This window comes from Heteronotia binoei, chromosome 2 (genome assembly GCF_032191835.1).
Source record: "Heteronotia binoei isolate CCM8104 ecotype False Entrance Well chromosome 2, APGP_CSIRO_Hbin_v1, whole genome shotgun sequence".
Taxonomy (NCBI): Eukaryota; Metazoa; Chordata; class Lepidosauria; order Squamata; family Gekkonidae; genus Heteronotia; species Heteronotia binoei.
The window spans coordinates 148997989-149021899 of record NC_083224.1 but is presented as its reverse complement, the minus strand read 5'-3'; the positions used below and the strand labels follow the sequence as shown (position 1 = coordinate 149021899).

Sequence of the window (23911 nt, the reverse complement as noted above, 5' to 3'; positions counted from 1 at the left end):
GCGTCATATTCATACCTATGACTTCTCTATTTCTAGAGGATTTCATTTCTGAAATATTTTCAAGAGCAAGCCATAGGCTCAGCTTGAATCCAGACTACAGGGATTCAATAGCTTTGAAATGCCTACTTTAAAGAAAGCACCTTACAGTCAGCTTGGGATTTCAAATCAGTTTATTGTGATGGTGATGATTATGGTGATATTGGATTTATACCCCACCCTTCACTCTGAATCTCAGTCTCAGAACAGTTTACAGTCTCCTTTACCTTCCTCCCCCACAACAGACACCCTGTGAGGTAGTTGGGGCTGAGAAAGCTCTCACAGAAAGCTGCCCTTTCAAGGCCATTCCAGCAGCTGCAAGTGGAGGAGTGGGGAATCAAACCCAGTTCTCCCAGATAAGAGTGGACACACTTAGCCACTACACCAAGCTAACTCTCTTGTCATTTGGAAGCTTTACTGATTCAACTTACACATCTTTAGATGTAACAATCATTTGTAAATATGCTAAACATTGAGAATGGCAGGCAGAAAATGTGTATTTTAGTCAACAAAAATTCAGTAACAGTTGAACTAATTTATTTTTTTTAAAAAAACTTTGACAGGGAGACTTTGGATTTCTTGAAGACAGGCAAACATAAAAGAACTGACATTTACATCTTGCATTTTAAAAATGTTATTTTAAGTCATAATAATACAGAGATTCAATAATTACCACAACATCTCTGATCATACAGTAAAAATCCATTTCTAAACCCAGATTCTAAAAGCCAGAATGCCAGAGAAGCCAAGTTCACATAAATACCCATCTAATAACTTTCTCTTACATAGCCTCTGAAAAACAAAAACAAACAAACATGAGATCAGAAAGACAATTCCATCAAATAGGAGCCATCACTGAGAAAGCTATGTGATAACCTGACATTGTTCTAATCTGTCTACCAGATGGACCCAGTAATAGACTTTCATATGTAGAGCCAGAAATTTACAGGATCATGCAAATCTAGGTGATGGCCACTATTGCAGGGTTGTAAACTGGATAAGAAATTTGCATAGATCAGAACAACAGCTGTTTGTAAGAATAGCCCAACATTAGATGGAAGTATGTTGTGTATCAGTCATGAGGGCAAAAAGGAGAGGGCTGTATCCATGTCCTGCTTTCCCTGCTCTTAGAATCAGAATTATGTTTCCTTCCTTCCTCCCCCCACCCCCCCGCCCCCTACAGATCTTCAGTAGTATCAATCAATTTCAGCTGGGAATGAGAGGAAGAAAAGGAAGAATTCAAGACCGAGAGGATAGGGTACACCATATTAAAGGAGATGTCTTGTCACAGGTTGCCCGAACTGTTATGGCCTGAACAAGGTATTTAGCTAACTAAGGAGTATTGCTGGCCTAGAATCCATTAAAAATTCAATAACTAAAATATCCAAGGGAAACTCATTTCATTGGCATATAAGTGGTTTGATCCATTTCTCTCTAGCCTCTTTATCCCACCTCATATGAACATATGAAGCTGCCTTCTACTGAATCAGACCTTTGGTCCATCAAAGTCAGTATTGTCTTCTCAGACTGGCAGCAGCTCTCCAGGGTCTCAAGCTGAGGTTTTTCACACCTATTTGCCTGGACCCTTTTTTTTTTTAGTTGGAGATGCCGAGGATTGAACCTGGGACCTTCTGCTTCCCAAGCAGATGCTCTACCACTGAGCCACCGTCCCTCCCTGGCAGCGGCTCTCCAGGGTCTCAAGCTGAGGTTTTTCACACCTATTTGCCTGGACCCTTTTTTTGGAGATGCCAAGGATTGAACCTAGGACCTTCTGCTTCCCAAGCAGATGCTCTACCGCTGAGCCACCGTCCCTCCCTTCGAGGGACGGTGGCTCAGTGGTAGAGCATCTGCTTGGGAAGCAGAAGGTCCCAGGTTCAATCCCTGGCATCTCCAAAAAAGGGTCCAGGCAAATAGGTGTGAAAAACCTCAGCCTGAGACCCTGGAGAGCCGCTGCCAGTCTGAGAAGACAATACTGACTTCGATGGACCAAGGGTCTGATTCAGTATAAGGCAGCTTCATATATATATGTACCTCAAAAAAGATATAGAACATGCTTCACAGTTTCTATGCTCCCCAAACCACATCATCTATCTGAAAATGGTATACTTAAGATATGTTCTTCAGAGATCACAGGAAGTAGCACATTTAATCCTACTTTGGAACTATAAGGTTAAACAAATATTTTGGGATTGTAAAAAGTGATGGTGGGTCTTATATAACCTCATCATATAAGTTGATGATTCTTCCCCTATGTTTTACACCAAGGATTAATTGCTTGAGCAAGCATTCAAGGGGAAAAAATGCCTTCAACATATTATTTCTTGACGGATAAGAATTATATATTGGGAACAAAGCTGTCAATCCCAGCATTAGGACAAATGCAGAATAACATTTTCAGATAACATTTGAGAGACTGTCACCAATACAAAGACACCATGGCTATCAGCCTTCCCCAAATATGAAAAGGTCTGTACCAAACTTCAGGCCAGCCAAAATTATTTACAAAGGCAAACATATTTCAAGTCACACTTTCATTGAAAATGGCTCTAATCACTTTTTAACTACAAGGTTGTCAAGAGTGAATTTTTAGGGGCAGAAGAAATACTTCAGACTACTAATGGCCACTATCAATTTGCTAAATGCCGTCATTCCTACACAGAACAGGGTGGGGGTGGGATCAAAATCCCTAGCAGCCAGCATCAACATTTTATGTGACTGTGCTCCTGGTATTTTTCCCATTCTGGCAAATGTACTTTCAAAGGACCTTTTATAACATTTTTTCTAACTGACAAGTTCACGCTCTCATAATTTACCTTTTTTTACTCTTCAGCATAGTAAAACATAGATTTGCTAAGGTAAAATCTTTTTCAAAAACAGTTTGCAATGAAATATTACACATGCAGCCTTTTGTAAACCAGGCAGACATTCTATTGGTAAATAGTCAACAGAATTGATAATATGATGCCTACTGAATTGTCCAGGTGCATACTATGTAGGTACATGGTTAAAAGTACGGAGGTCTCAGACTTAAAGTTGCCAATCCCCAGGTGAGGGCAGGGGATCCCCCGGTTTGGAGGCCCTCCCCCCGCTTCAGGGTCGTCAGAAAGCGGGGGGAGGGGAGGGAAATATCTGCTGGGGACTCTTTTATTCCCTAGGGAGATTTATTCCCATAGAAAAAAATGGAGAATTGATCCACGGGCATCTGGGGCTCTGGGGGGGGGGGCTGTTTTTTGAGGTAGAGGCACCAAATTTTCAGTATAGCATCTAGTGCCTGTCCCCAAAATACCCCCCAAGTTTCAAAGAGATTGGACCAGAGGGTCCAATTCTATGAGCCCCAAAAGAAGGTGCCCCTATCCTTCATTATTTCCTATGGAAGGAAGGCATTGAAAAGGTGTGCTGTCCCTTTAAATGTGATGGCCAGAACTCCCTTTGGAGTTCAATTATGCTTGTCACAGCCTTGATCTTGGCTCCACCCCCAAAGTCTCCTGGCTCCACCCCCAAAGTCCCCAAATATTTCTTAAATTGGACTTGGCAACCCTACTCAGACTGGTCAGTACTTGGGAAAGAAACGGGCTCAGAGCTCCTCTGAGCCAGTTTGGGATATTTGTTAAAAGTGGTGGACTCTAATCTGGAGAACTGGGTTTGATTCCCCACTCTTCCACATGTAGCCAGCTGGGTAACCTTGGGTCAGTCACAGTTTTCTCAGAGCTGTTCTCTCAAGAGCAGTTCTCTCAGCCCCACGTACACCTCGCAGGGTGTCTGTTGTGGGGAGAGGAAGGGAAGGAGATTGTAAGTCACTCTGAGATTTCAAGTGAAGGGTGGGGTATAAATCCAACCTTCTTAAAGAAAGAGATGGATATGCATTTTAGGCTAGAAACAGGGAATTATTTAGATCTATTCCAAACTGCCTAAACTGTCCCCAAAAGATAATACCTTTTCACAAAGGGACATCTGGTACAATTGTTTAAAAATTTTTGGGAGGGATCAGAACATTAACTTGGATCCAAACCAGTATTTCCACAGGAGCAAGGATTTCTAACTGCAAAGCCCAATTTCCAGCCTTTCCCTTCCTGAAATGCCCTTCTATATCCTGTTCCTGAGGGACAGGAACCTCCCCCCGATTCTTGAAAGTAGATCACTAACCCATCAAATCACTACTGGACTAACATAGACCTATAAGTGCTTTTTGTTTCATCGTATAGGAAAAATTTACAGTGTAAAAGGGAGAAAAAATCCTTTCATTTTATACCACAAACAAGGCCCCACTTCCACTGAACAATCTACTGAAATGTAAAGCCTATACAGCATGTATTGAGGATAGGGACCTCTTTTCTAATTTGGCCATATGGTTACTCTGAACCATCAGTATAGGATTGGGAAATCCAGATCAGTAACTTGAATTATATACAGATGCAGAATGTTGCCATTTATTCTGAAATGTAGGCATTTTTATTTAAAGAAAAGAAATGCAAACTATATAACTTTTACAAATCTATAATTTGGAGCTAATCCTATTAGAATAATTTATTTGAGTAATACAAAAATAGCATAGCAGAATGGAAACAGCAGGCAGTCCACCTATGGAAGCAAATTGTAACTGCAATTGTATCGCATAGAAATAACCACAGACAGACAGCTTGAACTATAAATCCTTCTAAATGGAAAGCTTCCAAATAAAAAAGTGCCACATTGTACTCTTAACCTAATGTACGGGACGAAGTCTTTTGGTTTATTAAAAGAAAAAGCCAATCAACGCTGGCAGAGGCTTGTCACACTGCGTTTGGGGATGTGCAAAATCCTCCAAAGTATTTCTGTGTGAGACTTGCCATAGGTGACCCTAAGAAGCAAAGCTCCACTTCATAAGGCCATCTGGCTCTAGTCACTGTTCTGAGTAATTCCTGAGCAGGCCACAGCCTGAATGGATGTGATCTCCAGTACTCTATTGCGGGAGAAACTGCTGAGCCCACAATAGGATGTAGAGTCATGTTAGCAGGGTTGCTAGCCAGCAGCTGGCAACAAGCAGGAGCCTGGGGGGCCATGGACATGGGTGCTGACAGCATGACATCATGCCTCAAACCATAAAGCTTCTGGTAATTCCTAGACAGGCAGAATGTCACTTCCATGGGAAACCTAGATATGTAACGCTGTTGTGCTGATGACAAATTTTCTTTCATTTTTCTTTCACTGACTGCCAGAGCTGTGTAGAGCAACAGGATTTGAGGGTGGAAGATCTCCTGCATTAGCAGATAACCTTACCTGTTAGTCAGAGAACCCTTCCAGTTTGTCAAGAATCAAAATCCACATTTTGAACACATATCCCTTTTTGTGCAATGTGGAGTATGTGATTTGTTGGGCGGGGGGTGGGGCGGGTTCTGCCACCACCTCCTGTGGCAGTGAATTCCACATGTTAATCACCCATTGGGTGAAGATGATAAGCTGGTCTGGAGAGTGAGCCACATGCCAGCTACTTCCAGTGCTGAGTAGGGCAGTAGATGCCTGTCCTCTAGCTGAACAGGAATTGAAGAATGAGGCCCCCAGGATCCACCCAGCCTCCTGATGCCTTGGGCCAACTGCAGCACAAAGATAACTGGAGGAGGGTATGCCTGGCCCTCCTGACATTTATATCAGCATTGACCATACCACTGATAGGCAGGATGGTGGTTGTGCCAGGCTGACTACCCATTCATCTGGAAACAGGCAAGTGGCAGAGCAAGGCTGGGGATGTAGCCCTTTTAAAATTTGACTCACCTCCCCACTGTTCTTCAGCAGAGTGACAATGAAGAAAAAACAGAACAGGCTGCTAAGGGCAGCTCACCCATTCTACCAGCAGGCAGGAATGGGAACGGAAGATTCTATTCACTTACCGTGAAGTCTTCCTTTTCTGTGGTCCCGGAGTGGTCCAGTCCTCAATCTTGGGATCATAGCTCCTCCACTTCGATTGCAGGGCTTAACAAACTTTGACCTGAAGGGGAGGTGCTTGATCCTCAGAAGTCAGTTCTTCCGCCAGCTATCACACCTCCCTAAGTATAACTCCAAACAAAACAGGAGAAAAAACCCCTCTAGGGAAATTTAAACACAGTACCCTCCCTCCAGAGCTTATCCTGGGCCCTTTCCTAAGGGGCTCCACGGAGGGACCAAATAATCAACTTGGTAACATCCCTAACACATTAACGACCTCCAACTCCGAAGTTCCGGCCCAAAGCTGATACCCCCCGACACAACTGGGTGGGTAGGACTGGACCACTCCGGGACCACAGAGAAGGAAGACTTCACGGTAAGTGAATAGAATCTTCCGTTCTCCAGTGGTCCAGGAGTGGGCCAGTCCTCACTCTTGGGATGTAAAAAAGCCTTGTCCCAGGGTGGGCACTTCAGCTTTGTCCCGAAACCACGTGTTGGAGTACCTTTCTCCCAAACGCAGCCTCAGCCGAGGCCGCCTTATCAATCCTGTAGTGCTTAGTGAAGGAGTGAACCGACTTCCAAGTTGCCGCTTTACACACTACCTCCAGGGAAGGAAAAGCCCTATAGGCCGCTGAAGTGGCTGTTCCCCTGAGGGAGTGAGCTGTCACCCCGACCAGTGGCTCCAGGCTTTTTGCCTTGTAAGCTTCCCAAATGCACCCCCTGATCCACCTACTAATGGTGGAGGCTGATACCTTGCGTCCATTGTTTGAGACCCTAAAGGAAACAAACAAAGAGTCAGATTGACGAAACCCTTTGGTCCTGTCCAGATAGAAACTAATGGCTCTACGGACATCCAAACAGTGCCACAACTTCTCTGTCTCATGAACTGGATTAGGGCAGAAAGAAGGAAGCACAATGTCTTCCGCCCTATGAAACCGTGAGTTCACCTTCAGAATAAATGCTGGATCAGTGCGAAGCACTACTTTGTCCTGATGGAAAACGCAGAGATCCTTATGTATCGACAGAGCCTGAAGCTCTGACACTCTGCGCACCGATGTGATGCCCACCAAGAACGCCACCTTAAAAGTCAGCAACTTAAGGCTACACGATGCCATAGGCTCAAAAGGCTTGCCACACAGTGCCTTCAGCACCGTGTTTAGATTCCAAGAGGGGAATCTATGCACCTGCAGTGGATTAACCAAAGCCACCCCCTTTAGAAACCTCCTGATATGCGGGTGTGCAGAAATAGGCTTGCCCTTTCTGGACCCTCTAACCACTGCTATGGCTGCCACTTGTCTACGCAGCGTACTAGTGCTAAGGCCTTTTTCTAGCCCCTCCTGTAGAAAAGAAAGGATAACAGAAACTGAGGCCTGTAAAGGATCTTCCCCCTTACTTGCACACCAGGTATGAAAAACCTGCCAGGTAACATTATAGCTCCTGTTAGTGGAGCTCTTCCTTGAAGACAACATGGTGTCTACTACCTTAGAAGAATAACCTAGACTAATCAACTGTTGCCGCTCAATCTCCAAACAGTGAGCTGCAGCATTTCTGGTCGTGGATGATGTAGTTCGCCTTGGGACAGAAGATTCTTCCTCAATGGAATTCGCCATGGCTCCCCTATCGACAGGCTTTGAAGTTCCTGGAACCAGGCTCTCCTGGGCCAAAAGGGGGCCACCACAATCACTTCCGCTTTCTGTTCCCGGACCCTCTGCAGAAATCTCTGGATGATCTGGACTGGAGGAAAGGCGTACAATAGAGTCCTTGGCCAGTCTGAGTTCAGAGCGTCGACAGCTGCCGCTCCTCTGCTTCTTGTCCTTGACAAATACTGAGCCACTTGGTGATTGTCGTCCGAGGCAAAAAGATCCACTTCCGGCATCCCGAATCTTTGACAAATGTCTCTAAACGTCTCGCGATGAAGAGCCCATTCCGACTGGTCCAGTGATTGCCGACTCAGCCAGTCCGCTATCACGTTGTCCTTTCCTGCCACATGGACGGCCTTGATGGACTGAAGATGAACTTCCGCCCATGTGAACAGGACCTGTGCTTCGACTTGAAGCTTCTGGTACCTGGTGCCTCCTTGACGATTCACATAGGCTTTTGCCGTAATATTGTCTGTCTGAATCAGTACATGAGTCCCCATCACTCTTTTTTCCATTTGAAGCATGGCCAGTCGTATGGCCCTCAATTCCAAAAGATTTACACTTTCTTTGGCCTCTCGGACATTCCACTGACCCTGCGCTACGGCTCCGGTCATGTGAGCTCCCCAGCCAAAAAGGCTGGCATCCGTGGTTACCACCACCCTTTTGGGCTCCCACAATTCCTGTCCCAAGGAAAAGCGATCGGTAGTTTGCCACCATTCGAGATCTTTTAACAGATTGGCTGGTAATGTCAGTGAAATCGGGCTTTTGGTACTCATCTGCTTCTGGAAGGGTAAAAGGAACTTCTGGAGAGGTCTCGTGTGGAACCGTGCCCACTGAACTACATCCTGGCACGAAACCATCATTCCCAGCAACTTTGCCAGCAGCATCAACTTGACTCGCTTCCGTTGCTGGACTTCCAACATCAGCTGCAAGATCTTTGGCTGCCTTTCTGGAGTCAGAAAAACCCTGTCCAAGCTGGAGTTGATCTGAACCCCTAGATGTGTCAGAGACTGGGAAGGTTGAAGCCAGCTCTTCTGAAGGTTAATCACAAACCCATGGGATCTGAGGGTCTTTATGGTCAGATCCAGGTCTCGTTTCGTTTGCTCCGCCGACAGGGCCTTGACCAGAATGTCGTCCAGATACGGAAACAGAGAAACCCCTTGTAACCAGAGGAGCGCCACAAGGGTGACTAAGACTTTTGTGAACACTCTTGGCGAAGACTTTAAGCCAAAGGGCAGGGCTCTGTACTGGTAATGACACCCGTCGTAGGAGAAGCGAAGAAACCTGCGATGTCCCTTGGCGATAGGGATATGAAGGTAGGCTTCTGACAGATCTATGGAGGCCATGAAGTCTCCCCGTTGGACAGCCAGTAGTATGGATCTCAGAGTCTCCATCCGAAACTTCTTTGTAACTACCGACTTGTTCACCCACTTCAAATCTAATATCGCCCGAACGTCTCCGTTCTTTTTGGGAACTACAAAGAAGACTGAATATGTGCCTTGAAATTTTTTCCAACTCCGGGACCGGTTCTATGGCTCCTATCTGAATCAGATGGTCGATGGCCATCAGCAAGGTATGATGTTTCTCTAGAGACTGAGCTCTCTGTACTTCCAGGAAACGGCATCGTGGAGGTGAATAAAATTCCAGGGAGTAACCGTTGGTAACTGTGTCCAACACCCATCTGTCTGAGATCGTTTGATGCCAAACGTGGGAGAATCTCTGAAGCCGTCCCCCTATCCGACTTAGGTCCAATGGACCCGCCCAGTCATGCTGATGTAGGCTTCTTCTGTCCTTTAATGGGTTGACTTTGTTTTCCACCGAAGGAAGCTCTGCCGTCTCTGGTCTTTGGTTGCCACTTTGTTCTGTATTGCTTGAAGGGAGTTTGTCTTGAGTCTCTCCGATTTCCACGAAAGGACTGAAATCGTTGTCTTGTTCTGTTGTCACGTCTCTTGGAGGGCAGTACTTTTTTCTTATTCCTATCCTCTATGAGGTATCTATCTAGGCCCTCCCCAAAGAGTGAGGCCCCTTTAAAGGGAACCGCAGCCACTTTAGCTCTAGCTGAGGGGTCCGCATCCCAATTACGTAGCCAGATATTCCTTCTAGCCGTCACACTGGAGGCCATAGCCCTAGCCGATAGTTGAACTGCTTCAAGGGTAGAGTCTGATGCAAAGGCAGTAGCTAGCGTAATTTTCTTAAGTGAGTCCTTAACATCCTTAGGCAGATCCTCCCTCTTAGCTAGATCAGAGAGCCACATGTATGAAGCCCTACAGAAAAGAGACGTGGTAGCTGACACTTTTAAGGAACTAGCAGAAGCTTCAAAATCACGACGTAAAGCCTGATCTATACGCTTGTCTGTCGGATCCCTTGGCATCCCATCTGCATCCATAGGCAGTATGGAGTTAGAGGCCAAACTGTTGACAGGGTCATCTACCACTGGTAGCTTCAGCCTCCTGGTCGCCTCTGGGATAAAGGAGAAGAACTTAGAAAAATTTGAGGAAACCGTCGTAGGCTTGGCTGGATGTTCCCACTCAGATCTGATTATAGAGAAGAACCCAGAGGGCAAAGGAACCTGTAGAGGTTTTGAACCTGACTTGGGAATGATATCCTCTATTGCTGCAGGGAACTCAGCATCCTCCTCATCCTTAGATTTTGGAGTATACTGTATCTGTAAAGTTCTAATAACTTTTGGGAGTAAGCGTGGATACACATCTGCAGGAAACAGTTTGGAGTGAGCAGAGGCTGCCCCCTCCTCTTCCTCAGAGAGTTCCCCAGTATCTGGTGACGAAGAGCCATCAGACAAGTCAGAGTCCTCTTCTTCTTGATCAGAGGACACGGGATGCAATTCAAACCTACTGCGCTTGGGAGGCCTTATGGGAAAACTTTCCTTTTCCTTATCTACCTCCCTGTGTTTCTGTTTGGCTGCCCTCTTAAGTGAAGGAGTTGGGGTGGCAGCAGAGGCTGCCTGAACCTCTTTTTTGACCAGCTCTTGAATCCAAGCAAGAAGATTAGACTTAGCTTCATCTGCTGAGGTATCAGTCTGATGATCTTCTGTCCCTTCTTCCTGTGCTGGAGAATCAGCCAACTCCAACTCACATGTTCCCTCCTCCAACATTGCTCCCATGGGAAATCTGGTGGAGGCGGCCATCTTAGAATGAGTGGCCCTATAGAACACAAGAAGCATATGCAAAATGGCTTCCATTCCCGCCAAAAAAACCTTCCCCCCCCACCAGCATTAACCTGGTTTTAACTCCCTTTCCCTTTCCCAGGGGCCATATCAGATAGGGCCACCCCTCCTGAATGCAGGAGTAAACTGGAAAGACAGCAGGAAAGAAGGGAGTGAGGGGTGGAGTGGGGGGGGGAGGCTGAGAAAAAGACGTCTGAAACCCAGAGACCTTCAACCCCCATCAGCTTGAGCCGCGGGAAAGCAAGGGGCTTGGGTAAGGTCTAAAGACCTCCTCTCCCCCTAGGGACCCTCCAAAGTTCCCCACTTTTGCCAGGCTTACCACAACTTTGTGTTCCCTTCCAGGAACTATCGCACCGATCGCGCTGTCTGCGGTGCTCCGGGAGGGCAGCGTGAAACTCACGAGTCCTCTCCCTTTGTCCGGCTTCCCTCTGAGCCTTCCCTTCGATTTGCTGCTCCGCAGGCCCCCGGGTTCGCCGGAGTGCCTTTGCTGGGAGCTGAAAGGGAAGATCGGTTTACAGCCCCAGGCACGCCTGCCGAGCTGGGAGGAGGCCGGAAGATGAAAGGGCGCGAATACGTGCCTCTGGTGTGAGGCTAATCAGGCGCTCTCTTTCAGTGCGGGAGGGATTGCTCCCTCGAAGAAAAAACAGCGGCTGGACTTTTCTCCCTTGCCAGGAGATTCCTTTGCCACTGAGATCAGGTAATTAATCATTGAACTTTCTTTCTTTCTTTCTTTCTTTCTTTCTTTCTTTCTTTCTTTCTTTCTTTCTTTCTTTCTTTCTTTCTTTCTTTCTTTCTCTCTCTCTCTCTCTCTCTCTCTCTCTCTCTCTCTCTCTCTCTCTCTCTCTCTCTCTCTCTCTCTCTCTCTCTCTCTCTCTCTCTCTCTCTCTCTTTCTTTCTTTCTTTCTTTCTTTCTTTCTTTCTTTCTTTCTTTCTTTCTTTCTTTCTAAATTTTGGGTCAAGAGCCTCAAAGGGCTCTAAAGCACGTCCTGCTTCGATTGCAGGGCTAAACAAACTGACTTCTGAGGATCAAGCACCTCCCCTTCGTGTCAAAGTTTGTTAAGCCCTGCAATCGAAGTGGAGGAGCTATGATCCCAAGAGTGAGGACTGGCCCACTCCTGGGACCACTGGAGAATGAAGCACAGCAATGGCACCTATCCAGATGCTCTCTTCTTGCAAATGATTAGAGGCTCCTATGGGGCATGTGCAGCATCCAGAGATGTCTTTAAAGGTGGGAGGGAAGAGGTTGATGAGAAGATGACAGGAAATCCTCTGTAAGTCTACAGGAGATAGGCAGAAACTGCCTCACATCCAAGGCCTTCTGGGCACAGCACAGACCAGAAAGATGGTGGGGCAGGTGCCCCTCTCTTGTGTGTGTGTGTGCAAAGTGTCATCAAGTCACAACCAACTTGGTGTAGTGATTTGGTGTAGTGGTTAAGTGTGTGGATTCTAATCTGGGAGACCGGGTTTGATTCCTCACTCCTTCACATGCAGCTGCTGGTGTGACCTTGGGCCAGCCACAAGTTCTCAGCAGAACTGTGCTCTCAAGAGTGGTTTTCCAAGAGCTTTCGGAGCTCCACCTACCTCACAGGGTGTCTACTGTGAGGAGAGCAAGGGAAAGATTGTAGGTTGTTCTGAGACTCTGAGTGAAGGACGGGGTATAAATACAATCTCTTCTTCTTACAGTGAACCTGGAGGTTTTCAAGGCAAGAGACAAATAGAGGTGGTTTGCCATTACATAAGAACATAAGAGAAGCCATGTTGGATTAGGCCAATGGCCCCTCCAGTCCAACACTCTGTGTCACACAAGGGCCAAAAAAACCCCAAGCACCATCTAGAGGTCCACCAGTAGGGCTAGAAGCCCCTCCACTGTGCCCCTCCCAAGCACCAGAATACAGAGCATCACTGCCCCAGACAGAGAGTTCCAACGATAAGCTGAGGCTAATAGCCACTGATGGACCTCTACTCCATATGCTTATCCATTCCCCTCTTAAAGCTGTCTATGTTTGTAGCCACCACCACCTCCTGTGGCAGTGAACTCCACAAGTTAATCACCCTTTGGGTGAAAAAGTACTTCCTTTTATCAGTTCTAACCCGACTGCTCAGCAATTTCATTGAACAATACTAGTTCTAACCCGACTTCTCAGCAATTTCACTGAACAATACGAGTTCTTGTATTGTGAGAAAGGGAGAAAAGGAATTCTTTCTCTACCTTCTCTATCCCATGCATAATCTTGTAAACCTCTATCATGTCACCCCACAGTCGACGTTTCTCCAAGCTAAAGAGCCCCAAGTGTTTTAACCTTTCCTCATAGGGAAAGTGTTCCAGCCCTTTAATCTCTAGTTGCCCTTTTCTGCACTTTTTCCAATGCTATAATATCTTTTTTGAGGTGCGGTGACCAGAATTGTACACAGTATTCCAAATGAGACCGCACCATCGATTTACACAGGGGCATTATGATGCTGGCTGGCCCTGGCTAGTATTTGGATAGGAGACCATCAAGGAATACCAGCGACAGGCAATTGAAAATCATATCTGAACATCTCTTGCCTTAAAAATCCTACAGTCACCATAAGTCAGCTGTAGCAAAAAGAACAAAAACCCACTAATGGCCGTTTATGAAGACAGAACATGAATATTCACACTGGGATATGGGCTGGAAACTGAACAGGCAATAGAGAAGTTATAGAATGCATATAATTCCCAAATTACTTTGTATTCCACATGGAATATCCGACAACAACAATAGAACCCAGCATGGTGTAGAGGCTAAGGTGTTAGACTTGGCTCTTGGATACTCCAGTTCAAATTCCCTCTCAGTCATGAAGCTTACTGAGTGACTTTGGACCAGTCATGCTCTCTTAGCCAAACCTTTCCCACAGCATTGTGAGGATAAAATGCAATAAGGGAAAATGGTGTACACCACGCCAAGTTTCTTTCAGGAAGGGTAGTATACAAAAATTCTTAAATAAATAAATCCTATTGGATTGTTTTAAATTACTCTTACTCTGCTACAAGCAATCACAAACACAGTGAAATGAAATGAATAAATTACGAAACAACATTAAAAATAAATAGCATATGGCTTGTACAGATAATAAACTCCCCCCCCCCCCCAAATAAATGAATCCAAGCTGCTCTTTGATAATCCTGCTTCTGCAACAGTACTGCAATAACTATAAACATTTAATGGCATGTGGGTAGGAATGGAGCTGGCCTGCTAAGAAAAGAAACTGGTCACTTTTTAAAAAAAATGTGCCCAGAAGAACTGGAGAAGGGAATGCATAATCAATCAACATAAGCAGGTACTAACTTCAGGGACACATAGGCAAAAATGTTACCATCAGTGATGACATGGGAACTATCCAATGCATGTCTACACAGGGATGAAGGTTGTGCTTTCAAGAAGAAATTATCAGGTACTCCCTGAGATGCTGCCAGTAAGAACATTCTATTAGCAATGATACAGTACAGAAAAAGGAGAAGGAAGGCAACATATCTAAAATAATATCATATGTACAACTATGCCATTGAGGATTGCAAGTCTGATCCAGTATTCAGTTTCACTCTCTAGAGAGTGTGTAGTCTCCATTAGCTACTGACTGTGGGATGCCAGAAGAGTTTGGGAGGTGTAATCTAAAGGAGTGTAAATTGGAGCACTTCCCTTAGTGATGGACTAACATAGAGTGGCAATGCAATAACAGGTCATATATAATTGGGAAGGGCAACCTTTATCTCGCAGAATAGTTCACTACAAAAGCAAACCCTCTTTGTCAACTAGAAATGTACATCCCTATGGAGGAAAGGGGTCACTGTATGCATTTTTAAAGTGTGCATGTGTAGGTTCTCTGCAAAACAGGGATCACCTGGAAGGAATAAACAGCAGAACAGTTCCAACTGAATGAGTTTCTCTCTTAATCTGTATGAACCCTTAGCCAGAAACAGTCTAAAAAAAATCCAGATTCTTTCTGGATCCAGAAAATTCAGACCTGGAGGCTAAACTCCTGGGTCACATGATGCAAACCAAGAAGAATGAGAACACTTCCATATCTTTCCTTGTTCAACAAGAAGAAACACACAAAGGCTGTTTAAGAACAGTTTGACAACTCACCTAAATATGCATGTTTTTCAAGAAGTTAATTAGGTTCTAGGGGTCCTTACTGCTAAGTCACCTACTTTTCTGGAATCTAGCAAAGTTACATAAGAATCTCTCAGAAGACAATCACTTGCTCAACTCTTATTGAAATTAATGGGGCTTTCCTTTGGCTGGATCACTTACTGTTGCTCTTCCCTCCCCTTTATTAACCAATTCTGTAAAAGTTAAAAAAGTTTAAAGCCATGTTGCAAAAAACCACCACCTGTTTAATGTCCACTTAAGTTCAGAGAGAAAATTACCTCACTTCTCACAAGCTTTCCAGCAGCAACTTCTTTCCCCCCTGCACCCAAAGAGGTGAATTATCAACCATGGAAACAGATTGCTCCCCCATGGAAATGGGGACAGGCCTGAAAAGGGCCAAGAGGTCAGGTGCTGCTATAATCTGTACCATACATATGCTTTAAATCCATGGCATAGAAGACACACTTTTCATAATGCAGCAATTTCAGCATTTTATTGGACTGACATGCCGTGCAGAAATGGCAGCTTAAAATGGAAAAAAAAAGTGAACAGTGTTACGTATATAAAATACCACTGCAATAGTTCTTTTATTAATTTTTAATGCACAGCACCCTCTGTGACCTCTTTTATTCTTTTGCTGTCAACATGGCAGCCTGGAAAAATTGAAATAGGATAATAAAGCGTAGGAAGTACTTAAGCCCCAAGAGTTTGCAAGTGTGTGCCTCTCCATCTCTCATCTGTCTGTCCATTCCTCTATCCTTGCCCCTCACACGAAGAAATGGACAGCTCTTAGGTCTGCAATAAGTCAATGCTTGTTCCTGCATTTTATTTTTATTTTAAAGCCCAGCTATTATAACTATTTTTTTTTTTTACAAAAGGCAGTTATCTATGTAAGGCTGGGGACCAATTTACTGCCACAACTGGTTTCCATACAGTTATAAGTCAGTTAAAACACACAGAAAAAGCAAGCTAATCACCCCCAAGCAGCTTTCCTGTTTCTTGATGCACAATAGAACAACATGAAAGAATGCTGTTCTCCTTTGTCTGTCCAGTCTCCTCCAAATATATTTGGCCTGATTCAGCTGCATTTTGCTTAAACATTAGGACACTGTTATGCTAAGAATATTTACTACTGTATATATCTCCAAGGAGACTAATCTCTGTACCACTATAGTCCAGAAGTTCATGCCATTGTCTCTGCAGGACCAGGTTCATATTGTTACAGTAACTGAGGGCATGGAGTCAAAGAGATTAATCCACCAATGAAAATAAACCACCATATTGGTTTGTAAAACTCTTCCCCCCAACCCAGGATTAAAATATCAGTCTGCACTGGAACCCATCATATGATGCATGTAGGGGTCAAACAGGGAAATACTAGATTGGAAGTTATAAAAAAACTTATAAAAAACTGCTCACCACATTGGGAATGTATGCATTTTCTTCTTCCAATGCCCTTTGACTAACCTCCATCTGACATGAGGCCTGACTACTGTGACAGAATGAAAAAAATTCATTCAAGAAAATTGTGGGTCACAAGAGAAAAGAAATTTCCCCTTCCTCAGTGGTGATCCTCTCACTATATTCCATTGCAGTCTTTCACCATTCAGAAGATGGCAACGCAAGGCTGTTCACACTCAGTCTGTTCCATCTGTCATGACTATTAGAAATCCACAACAAGCATTAAGAACTCAGCATGCCACAGCAGACACAACATCCTAGTTTTGCTACAAGAACCTCCTGACAGTATGCTGACCTCAAAGGAGTCATTTTGCACGGGAAAGGTTAACACCTACCTGACACTCCACCATATGTGGTCTTCTTCCCCTGCCCGACAGCAGGCCAAGGTGTGCCATCTGCTCTCAGTCCCATCAGCCCTGACACAGTATTGGTGGCTGTAACACCATCTGCACCACCTGTGAACAATGTCAGTGATAACCTTAATAAGCTCGTTAGTGCACAAACAGACACTGAAAATTATTCTACAGCAGCAACCCAAATACTATTAAAGTAAGCCTAGCTTCCTAATGCAATCTTAACGGAATTAATTATGATTAATAATAACAATGATAAGATTTTCTGTAACACATTTAGAAAATTTCAAGCATACTTACACTTACTATCTCAGCAATATATACAATGGATGGAGGTATCTAGGAGCTGTGCTGTGCTATAGCTACATGCTGGATCATGCTTGATGAAAACTGATGTGTACCTCTGGGTAACATCTGAAATGGGTAATATTTGAAACAAGAGGACAATGGGAATTGGAGCACATGAACCTGCCCTCATAGTGGCTCTGGCCATTGGTTTATCAAAGCCAGTATTGTGCAGTCACTCTCCAGATCTCAAGTAGAAGTCCCCTTCACATTACCTACTACTTGAACCTCTAACTCAGGGGTGGGGAACCTCCATCCCGAGGGCTGTATGCAGCCCTTGAGGTCACTTGGTGTGGCCCTCGGGGATTGCTGGGCTGAACCGAGTCATGTGGCAGCCTCCCTAGGGCCTGGCTGGCCAGCGAGGATCGTGGGGCCCAGCTGGCCAGCTAGAATTGCTGCAGGGCCTAGAAAAGTTACAGTTCAGTTTGCACGTGATTATCCCAGATGGTGTAGCCTAATATGCTAATGAGTGTGTGACCTAATATGCTAATATGCTACTGAGTTCCTGCTGGGCTTTTTCTACAAAAAAGCCCTGGACTTATGCATTTGCCTAGAGCGGCAGGCCAGGTGTGTGTGTGTGTGTGTGTGCGTGCGAGATTAGGCTCTCCCCACATGACTTCAAATAAAAAAAACAATTATTTGCATTAATTTTGCTGGCCTGAATCATTCTCCCTTGGCGGAGCACTGTTTTTTAAGTCGATAATTTTTATGGCCCACAAATGATGTTATAAATATCCATATGGCCATTGGCAGAAAAAAGGTTCCCCACCCCTGCTCTAACTGGAAGAGCGTTGGACCAAGGATGGTCTACATGCAAAGGAGATGTTCTAACACCAAGCCACAGCCTCAACCCCAATTTTTGTGCTCCAGCTTTATTTATTTATTTAGGATATTTCAATACCACCTATTCAGAGTTTTGCTCATTAAAATCATCAAATTAAAAATCACCCATTAAAAACAAATTGTACCTAAAAAGCATAAAGTTATCTACAAAAGAGAAGCAAAACCATTAAAAACCTGATTAGACAGAGCCCCTAATTAAAGCTCTTGGCTAAAAGATGTCTTGTGGCTTGGTACCTAAACAAAACAAAGTAGGTGTCAGGGAGAGAGCCAGTTTGGTGAACCTGAAGGGAGAGAGCCAGTCTGGTGTAGTGGTTAAGTGCGTGGACTCTAGGAGAACTGGGTTTGATCCCTCAGTCCTCCACTTGCAGCTGCTGGAATGGCCTTGGGTCATCCATAGCTATCTCAGAACTGTCCTTGAAAGGGCAGCTTCTGGGAGAGCTCTCTCAGCCCCACCTACCTCACAGGGTGCCTGTTGTGGGGGTGGGGAAGTAAAGGAGATTGTAAACTGCTCTGAGACTCTCTGAGATTCAGAGTGTAGGGCAGGGTATAAATCCAATATCATCTTCGTCTTCTTCTACAAAGGCTTTCTCTCTCTCTCTCTTTTTTTAAAAAAATTATCCATATATCTTAACAAAACAAATAGAAGACAACAAATTTTAACAGAGAGAGAACTATGGACATGATGTTAAGTCCTTAAGACGAGCTCTGTTTGGTAGTCCCTGGTCTGAAAGATGTCCGCCTTGCTTCGGCCAGGGCCTTTTTGGCCCCAGCCTGATGGAACATGCTCCAGACTGAAATCAGGACAGACTGGAGTGGTAGGAATTATATCATGCCTCCACCATGTAAAAAATTCCTCGTAATCTTTGAACCAGCGTAGTCTTTGAACCAGCCTAATTTTTGGTATTCCTTCATATGCATAACAGAAAAATGACAGATCTTTTGTGCCTCTAAGCATATTTCTCTTGGAAAAACTCAGAAGCTGTGAAAAGCTTATAAGTCATAGAAATGACACATCACTGCTGCTGCAAAATGAGGCTCAGACATCCTAATGCGAGATTTAGAGAGCAATCCTAAGTCTTCTCAGAATCCTACTCCTAAAAAAAGTGTCCTAAGAACTGCACTGTTAAGGTAGTCTGGCATTTGGGAAAATGAAGGAGAAGAAGCAGAAAGAATGCTAAGGAGGCTGACGGATACGGTGGAGTTGAGGAGGCTCCAGAAGCTGTGAAAGATGCCCGGATAAGGAAGAGTCGCAGGGGCCAGCCAAGGGAGGGGGCAAGAGGTTGTGAGAAACCTGAGGCACCTTTAAGACCAACAAAGTTCCGTGTGCACACACACTCCCTCTGACACAATGAAATGGAAGTTACCAGTCCATACATATAGGTAGAGGGTGAGTAGCAAATGGTATGTAATGTTATGTCACCAGACATTACACTGCACGGGAAGGGAAGGGAAGGGAAGGGAAGGGAAGGGAAGGGAAGGGAAGGGAAGGGAAGGGAAGGGAGAAAGAAAGAAAGAAAGAAAGAAAGAAAGAAAGAAAGAAAGAAAGAAAGAAAGAAAGAAAGAAAGAAAGAAAGAAAGAAAGAAAGAAAGAAAGAAAGAAAGAAAGAAAGAAAGAAAGAAAGAAAGAAAGAAAGAAAGAAAGAAAGAAAGAAAAACACTGCACCTCAAAGAAAAGGATGCTGTCAGTTACCTCCATGATTGAGAGGAGACGGAGTATAACAACAGGGTCTCAGTTAATTACTCTTAGCATCCCACAATTAAGAAGAATACATTTAACACATCAGTCTCCAATTCTGAGATTTTATTTGTTTCACTGTGCCCCCCTCTCCTGAATTAAATCCAAACAAATGGTGACCATATAAACTTAGCTTGTTATTCCTGTTTGGTTCTCACATCTGTTAAAGCATCTCATTATGTTGTATGTTAATTTGCTGTTCCCCCTCTAAAGAACCCAGGGAGGGATTGGCTAAAGGAATCTGAAAGAACACAGTGTGGTCGTGGATGGAGAGAAGGAAGTAACTTTTCACTGTGGGAAGACGCAGGTGTAGGAATAGGCATGGGCTAAGCACTGTACAACTATTTAGGTGCCTTTATGTAAAGCAAGTAACCAAGTAGGATCCTGGGAGGGCAGCCTTTATGCATAAGTGTAAAGGGACCCTGGTTTGAGGCCACAGCAAGGAGTGACACCTTGTTTCAAGACAACAATCTGAGAAATACATTATAAATGATAAGGATCCCCTCCCTTCCTCATGCCCCCTGATGCTGGAGCTAAATTCTAATTATCAGTCATTCTTTACTATTAAGCTACAAGCCTAAATCACAATGCAAAGGGACACATCTAGATTTGTTACCTTGTTGTGCAGCCATTGCAATGTTCACAATATTTGTGACATTGGGGGTCAGCTTGGCAAAGAAAGGGATCTGAACAGCTTGTCTCACCCAGCGGCAGATGTTGCGCACCAGCTCTGGATCCTGTTCAAATAGGTCAGACAAATATAGTGCATAATTAACAGTAACATGATCAAAACTTTCTGACAATCTGCTGCACTGAGCTGTGCAGAAATTATACTTCAAGGCTTTGCCTTATTAGCTTAAGCTGTGCCATGCTCTCCACTCAAGTGCAACAGGAAGCAGAAGGAATTTTCACAGTGTTTGCAGGACTTTTAGAAAATCAACCAACCACGGAGGACTAAGAAATAGTGCAACTACATCCAGTGCAAGTAATCACTGTGGCCTGCTACATGGAATTTCCAGCTCAGAATATAGCAGGGATGTCAGACCTATGCTCAGTTTACTCTGCCCAGTTTAGGAGATGTTGTAGGGTTACCAATGCTGGGTTGGGAAACTCCTAAAGTCGGGGGAACTTAAGGCAGGTAGAGTTTGAGAAGGATAGCAGGGGAATAATGCCATAGGGGAATAATGCCATCTAAAGCAGCCATTTTCTCCAGGGCTACTGACGCTCAGGCTTTGGTGATAGTTTGGGTTTTCTAAGAATTGATTTTGCCATGTATTGTTGATATGCTGATTACTTCATAATTTAAAAAAAAAAAAATTAGTGAAGGTTTTCTTTTTCCTTTTTTGCCCATTAATGACTTTCATGACCTTAAGTCTTTGGGAAAAGATGGTCTTGAAATATTTTAATAAATCAATGATAAATAGGCGCCATGCTTAAGATGAGACTTATATAATGCTATTGCTCATTCATCTTCAGTTTAACAAAACTTCAGTTTTCCCAGTATTAAATAATTAAACATAAACATTGAAGACAGTCTGTGCATCTACAGGACATATGGAATATTTACATGAATATCAAACTACTATCAACTGAGATCTACAAATTCCAGCTCATAAAAATGGAGATCTCCCCTGCACATGCAGCCGTCATGAAATATTCATGAGAGCTGCAAGGGCATTTTGAAAGCAGCTGCATCCTTGTGACTTTCATTGCACACTTATGAATATTTTGATGGGACCCTTTAGAAGACATAGAACCTCTAGAAAGTACCAATTTTGCAGCCTTTATGTTTATTCAAACAACTTGCACTTTTCAACAGGAATGTGAAGAATATTTGTATTGTACGCAAAGCCACATGTGGCATGCTGCCATAAAAATATAATGACATTCCAACACAAAAAAGCTCTTTGACATTGATTTTTTGAAGATTCAATATTGTTCATCATGAAGTCTTTTTAATCCACCGTGCAGAGACTGTCAGTGTAGCTGTTCAAAGAGGTCTGCTGTTCAAAGAAAAAAAGGGGGCATATCCAAGCCCTTGGGCATACCTAAAGTAGGTCTTTGGATTGTGGCATATGTGTCTGTATGATGACTGAGATGCTGAAGAAGGATCAGGGCTAGTGCCACCACAGTGCTCAGCTTGCATGAAGTTGCTCTACACAAATAACTGACTGGAAAGGCGGAAAGTTAGGCATAGGAATTGCTGCAACTTTTGTCTTGTTACAACCTAAATACCAGTTAGGAATTATTTCATTTCATACTGCTACTTAAAAGGTAAAGGTAGTCCCCTGTGCAAGCATCAGTCGTTTCCAACTCTGGGGTGATGTCGTATCACGACGTTTTCACGGCAGACTTTTTATGGGGTGGTTTTGCCATTGTGTTCCCCAGTCATCTACACTTTCCCCCCAGCAAGCTGAGTACTCATTTTACCGACCTCAGGAGCATGGAAGGCTGAGTCAACCTTGAGCTGGCTACCTGAACCCACCTTCGCCCCGTATAAATCAATGGTGTGGCCTCATTTGGCATACTGTATATGATTCTGGTCGCCACACCTCAAAAAAGATATTGTAGCATTGGAAAAAGTGCAGAAAAGGGCAACTAGGATGATTAAAGGGTTGAAACACTTTCCCTATGAAGAAAGGTTAAAACGTTTGAGGCTCTTTAGCTTGGAGAAATGACAACTGAGGGATGACATGATAGAGGTTTACAAGATTATGCAGGAAATAGAGAAGGAACAGAAAGAAGTACTTTCCTCCCTTTCTCACAATATAAGAACTCGTAGACACTCAATGAAATTGCTGAGCAATCGGGTTAAAATGGATAAAACGAAGTACTTCTTCACCCGAAGGTTGATTAAAACATGGAATTCACTGCCACAGGAAGTGGTGGCAGCTACAGGCATAGATGGCTTCAAAAGGGGATTAGATAAACATATTGGGGCAGAGGTCTATCAATGGCTATTAGTTACAGGGAACTCTCTGTCTGGGACAGTGATGCTCTGTATTCTGGGGGGGGGGAGGGCAGTGGAAGGGCTTCTAATGTCCTGTCTCCACTGATGGACCTCCTGATGGCATCTGGGGGTTTTTTGGCCACTGTGTGACACAGAATATTGGACTGGATGGGCTATTGGCCTGATCCAACATGGCTTCTCTTATGTTCTTATGTTAACCATCATCTGAATTTTATTTGCCCTAATGTACTCTCTGCTGTTTAACATAAGATTTTGGAGATCTGAGTATAATAATGTTGCAAGGGTGGTGAACTGCCAGCTGTAGACGATTTTAGTACAGAAATATTAGTTTACACATGATGGCTGCATTCTGTTCTAACTAGGGCTGGTTAACCAGTGAAGTAACTCATGTCGCTGTTTGAGGCACTACAACTCACAGAGGGAATTACATTTGCCAGTCCCCAGGTCCAGGTGGGGGATACCCCAGTTTTGCAGGCTCCTACCTGCCACCAGCCAGCCTGCCAGAAGGAGAAGACCCACCCCAACAGCCACCATGTGCCTTTAAGATCTCAGGCAGAGTTAGAAGCTTGCAAACTGCTTCTATTTTGGAAGGAGTGTGTATGCCTTTAAACCTCAGACTGAAGCTCCAGGGGGCCGGGGCAAGAAGACAGAACCACTGTGTGTGAGAGAGGAAGCCAGATATTCCAATTCCTCTGTTCATTTTGCATTCCTTTCAGAAGATGTTTGGGATGGTAAAGAGTTAACTATAATCTAATTATGAGATAAAGGAAAATTAGACCTCTCTCTCCTTAAATTGGTTGAAATACAGCAGATTGTTACATTCAGCAACTCAGGTGAGTAAAACTATCTATATCATTGCCCCAAGTAGATCACAAAAGTGTGGGTATGCAAACTGTTTATTTTGGCTAATCTCCCTCTGTGTGTGTGTGTGTGTTCACTTAACAGCTGCTGGGAAACAAAAAAGGCAAAAAAGAGGAGGAGGAAATGAATGTATTCAGAGGAACTACACTGCTATATTTTTATTTATTTGGAATGGGGAGGTCTCCTGGCTTCACCCCCAAAGTCGTCAGATATTTCCTGAGTTGGACCTGGCATCTTCTATTGAACAGAGTTGCTTCTGCAGAAGTTAATCCCATGTTCAACAGCCACATCTACAAATAAGGTTTGTTTTCTATATGCAGAGATGTTTGCATGAGTGTTTCCACGTGAATTTCCCTGGGTGGGGGGAGGGAACAGAGATTGTTTGGGAAAGATCTGTACAAACCACCCTGATGTGTCTTATTCACATGCACACAGGCCCATAGCCAGGATTTTAAAAGTTGGAGGGCAT

The 23911-nt window shown here is 44.1% G+C and overlaps 1 protein-coding gene across 4 annotated transcripts in view; it reads right to left on the bottom strand.

Moving 5' to 3' along the window:
* Window positions 1-23911, bottom strand: part of DPYD (dihydropyrimidine dehydrogenase) — an 833908-nt gene that overhangs the window by 165622 nt on the left and 644375 nt on the right. For all 4 annotated transcript variants that reach the window (XM_060232210.1, XM_060232211.1, XM_060232213.1 and 1 more), the window contains 2 exons: window positions 20227-20347; window positions 16670-16789 (listed from right to left, as the gene is read on the bottom strand). In XM_060232210.1, the coding sequence (XP_060088193.1) occupies window positions 16670-16789; window positions 20227-20347 (241 nt within the window). The remainder of the gene's footprint in view (window positions 1-16669; window positions 16790-20226; window positions 20348-23911) is intronic.